Source organism: Pelodiscus sinensis, chromosome 14 (assembly GCF_049634645.1).
Source record: "Pelodiscus sinensis isolate JC-2024 chromosome 14, ASM4963464v1, whole genome shotgun sequence".
NCBI lineage: Eukaryota > Metazoa > Chordata > Testudines > Trionychidae > Pelodiscus > Pelodiscus sinensis.
In genome coordinates, this window is record NC_134724.1 from 21,583,133 (window position 1) to 21,592,561 (window position 9,429).

At 42.4% G+C, this 9,429-nt stretch overlaps 1 protein-coding gene across 3 annotated transcripts in view; it reads left to right on the plus strand.

Annotated features, from left to right (window-relative positions):
* Positions 1–8,698, plus strand: part of LOC102453110 (NAD(P) transhydrogenase, mitochondrial-like) — a 90,323-nt gene extending 81,625 nt beyond the window's left edge. For all 3 annotated transcript variants that reach the window (XM_025190703.2, XM_006135049.4, XM_075897170.1), the window contains exons 22-23: positions 5,767–5,882; positions 8,336–8,698. In XM_025190703.2, coding sequence (XP_025046488.2) covers positions 5,767–5,882; positions 8,336–8,488 — 269 coding nt within the window. In that variant the 3' untranslated portion in view covers positions 8,489–8,698. The remainder of the gene's footprint in view (positions 1–5,766; positions 5,883–8,335) is intronic.
* The last annotated feature ends 731 nt before the right edge of the window (positions 8,699–9,429 follow it).

Here is a 9,429-nt window from a genome sequence, read left to right on the forward strand (position 1 = left end):
CTTGGGCGGCCACCCAGGAGAGATTCAGATGCCTCCCAGCTGATTGGCAGAGTGCCCACAGCTGACCACAGCCAGCAACATGGGTTTCTATTGGTGGTGCACATCTGTGCATTTCTTAGTGCACATAATATTTATTCTGCACATAAATTGAAAATCTTAGAGGAAACATTGCACCACACACACCTAAATAAATGTGAAAAACAGGTTGTAGTTTGCTTTCTCTTGCTAATCTCTAGCAGCAGTTGCGCATGTTATAAGATTATATTAATTTGGCCACTAATAAAAGGTCATTTTTGTGTGGACATCATTGCTGATTTTTGTCTCAGTGGTTTTTACTGTGATGGGAAAATACCAGCCATAGCCTTTCCATGCATTTTTTCCTGACTTGTAATGTTGTTCCCATTTTATTCAAGTTCTCTATGTGATTTTTTGCTTCACCCTATCTTTTTTGAAAATAGCACTTAAATTAAAAGATTTTATATATTACTTGTGTTCCTTAAATCAAAAACATTTGCAATGTCTAACTTAAGGTAGGAAAGTAAGTGGGAAGGGAGATCGAGTCCTCTTTTGCTTGGCAGTGTAATGTTTCTAGTTTAAACTGCATCTATCATAGTTTCCCAAGGTTATTTCCCTCCCATTCCTGTTACAGAATTAAAAGACTGTGGCACATTAGGGTTAGATGCTGCTCATGTATGGATGTGTAAAACAAGAAAGATGCAGGAAGCTCCTCTCCTTGCATGCACATGTAACAGGCAGACTAAATACAAATTAAAAGTGGCTTGAAAGTGTGGCTGAGCAGTTAGCATCCACTTATGCTCAGTGGGCTACTCTGCACAAAGGTGCCCTTTAAAGCCCTGAGCACACAGGTCAGAGTGGAGGATAAAGTACCAACCCTAAATCTCCTTCTCCAGCCATGGTCAACCCTTAGTGCCTCCAACAGATGAACATTTTATTCAACAGCCAACTTAGTGGCAAACCATCAGGACCTGCTGGGCCAATACTATTTTAATCTTTCGGACAGTCTTAGGCCTGGTCTACACTAGGGAGTTGTTTAAAAGAAAAAAACCCTTATTTCAAAATAATAAGTGAAGCATCCACACTACCAAGCCTGTGATTTTGAAATAACTGACTGATTATTTTGAAATCTGTACTTTTGCTTTCCTCGGGGAATAAGCTTATTTAAGAATAGTTATTTCAGGAGTTATTACTTCAAAGTTAGATATTTTGAAATAATTTCCTAGTGTAGACCTACCCATAAAAAGCTCCAAAAAAACAATGAGTAGTGCGTTAGTGCCTTAGAGAATAATAAATATATATATAAGTACAGGCAGTCCCTGGGTTACATGGATCCGACTTACATTGGATATCTACTTACAAACGGGGTGAGGCAACCCCGCACTAGCTGCTTCCCCCCAGCAGACCAGGGAGACGCGGAGCGGCTTTTCTCAGCAGACACCTCAGCTTGAGAATAAAGGACTGAGGAAAGTGAGGTGTGGGAGAATAAAACTGAGCTCTGGAGAAATGTTTGGCTAGAGTTTCCCCTACAATATGTACCAGTTCCGACTTACATACAAATTCAACTTAAGAACAAACCTACAGTCCCTATCTTGTACGTAACCCGGGGACTGCCTGTATCTTGAATGTGGGTTGCATACTCTGGATGTCAGATGGGTGCTGGCTTTCCATATTGATAGAACACGGCAATTCCGTAAGTCACTGCAATTGTTCATTGTTGTCATGGCCAGGATGAAGGGCTGCCCAGGGTGTTAGCCCAAAGAATTTTGTCTTGAAACATGGCATCCATCTGCTACTGCTACAAGCTGGCCATCATGATGGCTCATTCCACTAAGGCACAGGTATCTTTGGCAATCTTCCTGGCACAGGTGGTGATCCAAGAAATTTGTTGGGTGACCACCTGTTGTCCTTTCATATGTTTGTGTTGCACTACGGACTGACCCAGCAGGCTTGAGCTGATGCTGGCTTTGGTAGATCTCTGCTACAAGCTGAATGATGGTGAAGTCTGACCTCATCTCCATTGATCCAGCTTGTGAATGACCTAGAATGGAATCAACATGAGCAAGCACTTGAAGAAGAAAAATGCTTTAGCTATCTTTCATAACTGTTTTTCTTTTGAGATGTATTTCTCATGTCCATTCCATTACCCACCCTCCTGCTCCTCTATGGAAGTTAAGGGCAAGAAGGAACTGAGAGGGTGGGGCCCTACAGCACCTGATATACCTCAGCATGAGCATGGCTCTCTAGGGGGCACCATAGCCAATCCTATGGGTACCACTAAAGCAAAAAAAACCTGATGGCCGCATATGTGGGTGCTTGCACACCTCAAATAGCATCAACACGAGTAACTCATTTTGAAAAACAATGGTTGCAAAAGGTAGGTAACCTTTTTATCCCCCACACGCATTCTACTTGCTTTATCAGTATTAGAGGATAAGGGGAGATCCCACTGCTACTACTCAAAGTAGCCTTTGATGCCCTGACATCACCATCAGGTAATGTTTTATGGCTGTGCAATTCATGGATCACAGAGTTAGACACACTGGTACCTCTGTGTGTGTTTAAAAGAAAGCAAACTGACATCACTTCCATGAATTAGCAGCTTATCCCTGTCAAACTGCTGTTCCAACAGTACTTCAATGTAAAACAGCTCCAGGCAGTTGAGAAAAAAAGCTGTAACAGGAGGCAATAGTGAAGTTATACATGGAGAAATGAAAGGAAGGGAAAGAATATTTTCAAAATTAGATTCTTACATTGCACAGAAATGCATCAAGAACTCCATCTTGGAATTGTGTGATCACATAAATCACTTCACCTGTAACAGGAATACTCCCCTAATTTCAACCTCTTCCTACCTAGCTAACAACAATGAAAACAAAAAAACCCTAGATGCAAAAAATAAGTGTCATAAAAATAATTGTGATATCCCATAGTCTATCCCACAGTTGATTGATTGTGAAATGTGAAAACTGCCACTGGTGCTACATTCAACAGCCCATAGTGACCTATGAATATGACACTTGGGGACTATTTTGTTGTTTTGTACAACGGACATGTTATCTCCCCATGGACAATCAGAGAATTAGACAGCTAAATCCTATTGACCACACCAATGGACTGTGGAAGCAATTTTAACAGCACAAAAGTAAAGGCCATTTTTAAATATTTAACCAAATGCTGCTTTTGAATAATTATTTGAATCCTAATTGTAGTCAAGTACAACCAGGCTTAATTATAAAGCAATTATTGCCTTCACAATTAACCCTCCATTGATTAGCTCTCCAATTAACAAGCTATTTTAACTACAGAAACAATGTGATTCACCAGGAGCTTTAGATGAAAGTATGTCTTTAAGGCAGGGGTGGGCAAAAGAGCCTCCGCGGGCTGGATCCTGCCTGCCAAGTGGGTGGATCCAGCCCACGGAGGCCCTACTGCTCCCCTGTCCCCAAGCCAATTAGGGCCTGGGGGGTGGGGAAGTGCCTGAAGCCTTCTCTGCTCTGCCCCTGCCCTGTGAGCAGCATGCGGCGCTTCCAAGCACCACATGCCGCTCGCAGGGCGGGGACAGAGTGGCGAAGGCTTTGGGCTCTCCCCCACCCGCAGGCCTTAATTGGCTGAGGGTGGGGGAAACGCATGAAGCTTCCTCCCACTCTGCCAGGAGCACATGGCGCTTTGAAGTGCTGCGTGCGGATCGCAGGGTGGGAGGGAGGGGAGGGAGAGAGAGCGGAGGAGGCTTTGTGCGCTCCCCCGCCCCCAGGCCAAACAAATAGGGCCTGTGGGCAGGGGAGTTGCGTGAAGCTTCCTTCACTCTACCCCGGCCCTGTGAGTAGCCCACGGCACTTCAAAGTGCCACGTGCTCCTCACAAGGTGGTAGGAGGCTTCCTGGGCTCCCCTGCCCCCAGGCCCTGATTGGCCTGGGCGAGGAGGGAGTGTGCCAAGCCTCTTCCAGGGTATGGGTGCCTAGTGGGATGGGGGGGCAAAGGGGCTCCCGCACCCCCAGACCAATTATGATCTGGGGGTGGGGTAGCCCCACCCTTTCCTATTTAGGCCCTGCCCCTTCCAGGGTGGACCAGGGGCTACTTCAAAAATTTTTGAAGTGGCCCCTGGGCAAAAATTATTGTCCACCCCTACTTTAAGGGCCCACTTAAGCAAAACTCCATCTGGTTTCTATGTTGCACAGAACCCCAAATCTGTTTGTCAACCAGATAATTTTTTTCCTGAGTCAAGACTTTGTTTAGTAAATATATAGTAGGGGAACTAAATGTCAGAAGGCCAAATTCTGAACTCCCTTACACCTGTAGAAATCAAGAACAATTTCTTTGGCTATGTCTATACTGCCAGGTTACTTCAAAATACGTTATTTCTAAATAATAACTCCTGAAGTAACTATTTTGAAATAAACTTATGCCTCTTCACAAGTAGGCGTTATTATTTCGAAACAACAAGCCCATTATTTCTAAATAACAGGCTTGGTAGTGTGGCCACTCACCTTCTTGTTTTGAAATAAGGGGAGTTACTTTGAAATAACTCCCCAGGGTAGACATGCTCTTTGTCATTAGTGCAGTGACAGCTGGATTTGCACTGTCTGACTCTGATCAGACTTAATCCTGAAGCTTTTCAGCAATGATTTACTAATGAAGGGACCGGTTTTGCCATTTTACCTCAGGCTATGTGTACATTAAACTTATTTTTCGGAAAAAGGTATGCAAATTCCGATTCTTTTTTTGGAAGAGGCTTTTCCAAAATTTGGCCCATCTACACTGGGCCATATTTTGGAAAAACCTCCTCTTTCAGAAGAGCCCTTCTTTCTCATGAAACGAGGTTTTTACAGAGCTTCCGAAAGAGCGCATCCTGGAAAAAAACTCTGACAGGGCCGGCCCGAGCCCTTTTGGCACCCTGGGCCTGGGCACGCGGTGCCGTCCTCCAGGCTCACGGCACATGTGCAGTCCCACCTGTGGGGCGCGGGCCTGCCCCCAGGACGCACGGCGCATGCACGGGCTGGCCACGGCTGCTGGTGCGCAGCCCGGGGCCTGCCCCGGGGCGCACGGTGCATGCGCTGCCCAACCTGGCCCAGCTAGTGCTGCTGGCGCGTGTGCCAGGCCGTGCAGTGCCCTGCTGCCGTTGGGGGAAGGACGCTGCTGGCCGGCGCTGTGGAAGCTGGGTGCGTGGAACCTGATGGTAGCTGTAAGGGGTGCCACGTGCCCCTTACAGGCGCCATCAGGCACCCCCCCCATCGGTTGGCACCCTGGGCAGCTGCCCAGCTCGCCCGTGCCTTAGTCCAGCCCTGGGCCCTGATCCTTCCTAGCAGAGAGCTGCTCATATACAGAACTGTGGGCCTGATTACTACTTAGAATAGAGGTTGTAGAATTGGACCTCAGGTGAATAATGTTGAAATAAAATATAAATATGCCATAGCACAATGAAAATGTGTCTTAGGATCCACATATGTACTCCATTTGGTGAGCTCACATGAGCTTTGCAGCACATTAAGCCTTAGGCATATTGACTCATGTCTCTTGTACAGAGAATGCACAGAATGGTGATAATAGATTTCATTAGCCCCTATAGTTGCCAAGATTCGATTCTGGCATTGGCACAAATGGATGGCCTAACTTATTTTCTTTTAGAATAAACAGCAAACTACTGTATCAACATTTAATCCACATTTGATTTGAGTGTTTTGGTGTCACTGTGATAAAGAAAAGGCAGCTTCAGGGTCTAAAACATTTGTAACATATTTCTCTTCTGTTTCAGAAACGGACTTAGCTCTGGTTATTGGTGCAAATGACACAGTAAATTCTGCAGCACAGGAAGATCCCAATTCTATTATTGCTGGCATGCCTGTACTGGAAGTCTGGAAAGCTAAACAGGTACTTAAAAACAATCAAATTTGACTGGAGTCTGCACAGTATATGTTTATGGAATATATCTCTGTCTCTTGGTAGAAATGTCAACTAAAGACAGGGCTTTTTTTTCTGAATACACACATCACATGCACAGAATACGTTTGTAGCTACATCTGTCTAGCAGCAGACAACACGTACACAAGAAGTGCCCAACTCTGCTGATAATTTGGATATGGAATTCCCAATCATTTCAACAGGACATGATGAGTGAGCTTACAGTGAAATACTTGATTCAATAAGAGATGCCCTTGTCCTGCTCTCATTGAAGCCAATGTGAGTTATGTCTTTGCCTTTAAGGAGCAGGATTGGGTTTGGATTATATAACATTTAAAACATTTCTTTTTAATAGATTTTGCTTTTAAAATTTGGAATGATACAAAATACATTTCATTCACATTTCAAATCTTCTTCAAAAGAGCTGTTTCACTATACTCCCCAAAAAGCTAAAAATCTATTGTTGAATTACTCACAAATAAGTTTTTATATTATCTGACCAAATCTAGGTATAAGGGACTGCAGAACTTTTCATTTGATATATCAGACGCTTGTGTACATTGCAAACCCATAGGTTTTCTCTTTCAATTTTCCTCTCCCTGGTCTTCTGTATTTATAGTCAATGGCATTGGTTACATACTTTATGTCCATATTGTCTCTGTTCACAGTGAATTGTGTGGGGTTTCAGCAAATTCTGAATGGGAGGGAATTTCAGATCTAAAGATAAATTCAGGGCAGGTATGTGCACACGTGTATTGTTTTCATACACATATCTGGCACCTGTGCAAAGGAAAAGAACCAGTTTTGCTATTCTACCTTTAATTCATTGCCAAAATATAATCAATTGTCTCTGACAGGTTAACTAACTCATTTTAATTCAAACCTCATGTTCTCAAAAGTTCTATGGTTATTTAAAGCCATAAAATTTGCACAAGTGTAGCCATTAGCATATAACACAATTTCAGATTATATAAAAATCTGTGAGATTAGGTGTATGGTGAAGATGATGACATTAAATGAGAAGCATACAGATCTTAGAATTAAAAGCAGCCTCTTAAAACACAACAAAATGTGAAGAAGTATACGGGGAAAATTGGGATCTCCATTTTATTCAGTACTGGCTAAGCTTGTTTTGTTATGTTTGAGTTAGACAATATGCCAACATGTTATGCTTTCACACAGGTTTAGTTCTGATCTCAGATTGGTATGGTAGGACATTTACAAGACACTTATTGTTTGTATTCAGGTAACATTAAGATGCAGTAAATAAGTGCATGAAGTAAGCAATTCAAATATTATGCACTAAGAAGCAAAATAATATTAAGCACTCTGTGTATCAAAGCCTCATTTTTGGTAGGTTCAATTAGATGAATCGTAGAAAATATGTATTTGACTTTACTGTGCATGTCTCAAATTCAGACTAATGCACACCACATATCTGGCAAGAGAATTTGGCCCTTACCCAGAAAATTAACAGTGTATCAGGTATCACATTACATCATATCCACCATGAATTATTATTTAATGAAATACTATTGCAGTCATACTGGCTTGTGCTGTTAGATCTCATAAGCGAAGTTGGTCTGGTCAGCACTTGGATAAGATAACTCAACAGGGTAAAACCCAGCAGCTGTGTAAAAGGTTATTCAGCATAGCACTTTTCCCAGTCAGCCTGTTGATTCAAATGCCTAGTGTTGGGGAACACTGTTATGCTGGAGGTACTGCTTGAGATTTTGCACATCTGATTATTTGGAACAGAGTAACTAAATCCCCTAATTTCAATAGGAATGACATAGCTAAACATTTTAGCTAGCTTTGTAAATCTCAACCAGTGTTCTTTGGCAGTTACATGAAACCGAGGTCCTAACTATGCATGGTCATTAAAAGACTCAAAAGGCAATTAGCATAACGTAGGCAAATTAACATGTCTTGGTCAATTGCTGATTTGGATAGTTACATTTTGTCTACTTAATTCCCCCTTGCACTTCCAATTGTATAGAATACTCTTAATTTGCTTTTCTTAACTGTTCTTTAGTATTTTGGTGTGCTGCTAAACAGCCACTGCCTTCTACCCGCAGATGGCTGTGAAGCTGCATGAGGAGAACCCTGTTCAATTTCCATATTGGTTTATTTTTTTAAACCGCAAAACAATCTTTCAAAGTGGAATGTGGCACAAATGTGAGGTCTGAAAATAGTTTGATATTTCACTAAAAGATGGAAAAGCAAAAGTCATTAAAAATGTATTTTAGTATTGCCAATATGCAATTTTGATTGAGTACATTTATTTAAACATGCCAAGATGAGATTTTATAATATATGTAAGATGATATTTTAAAAACTCTTCTTTTAACTACATCCTCCATGAGACATAAGAAAAGTTTTTATTTCATTTAATTCTTTCATGCTGCTGTTTGTCCCCCCAGGTCATCGTTATGAAGCGTACATTGGGAGTTGGGTATGCTGCAGTTGACAATCCAATTTTTTACAAACCGAACACTTCAATGCTGCTGGGGGATGCAAAGAAAACATGTGATGCTTTACAAGGGAAGATTAGGGAAATGTATTATACTCATTGACATTGATATTCAGAATTGTAAAAGAGAACTAGATATAATTTATATATGTCAGTAAATAGTTTTGAGGCATATCCAACACCTTATTTAAATACAACCATTTCAAAAATAAAAAAGCATCCAAACACACAAAACTAGCTCTTTGATATATGTGCCATAGTACACACAAATGTAAGTCCTTGTATTTACTGAAATAAAACCACTGTTGCTCTATTGGTGTTGCAGATTACTTATCTCTCTAATTTATAGCCACAAATATAGCACATTGGTTCTCTTGTGTTCTAAGAGACAAATTGTAGAAAATCTTTGAAAGTTTTAGAGGGGTAGCTAAGTCTGTAATAGAAGAACTTAAAAAACAAGGATCAGTCCTGCAGCATATTAGAGACTAACAAAAAATGTGCCCATGAGCTTTTATGGGCACAACCCACTACTTCAGATGAATGGAGTTTAAGGGGTCCAAGTTCCAAATAAATAGCAGAGAAAGAGAGGAAATGGGGAGGCGAGGGAAGGGAAAGGAAAGGAGGGGGAAAAAAGGAAAAGAATAGTCAATTAGAAAAGCGGCTGCTAGACTGTTTCTCTGAGTGGGGGAAGGCTTCATGTGCTGCCCCTGCCCCCCATAATCTCATTGGCCAGAAACTGATTTCTGGCCATTGGGATCTGCCTGTTTGAAGAACAGGCAGCACATGAAGCCCCACACCCACTTCCCCTCTGGCTTTTGGTTATTCACATGCACATTGCCCCTGCAGCCTGTGCAGGAGCAGGGAAGGCAGGGAGGCTGCCACAGAAATCTGCTGGGCTGCTGGCTGGGAGTCACCCAGAGCCTGCCTCTGGCACCCCAGCCCATCTGTCCCTCCACTTCTGCCCCCTACCCCACATAACCTAAACCCTCTGCCCCCCTCCTGCACCCATACTCCCTCCTAGAACCTGCAACCTGATTGTCTGCC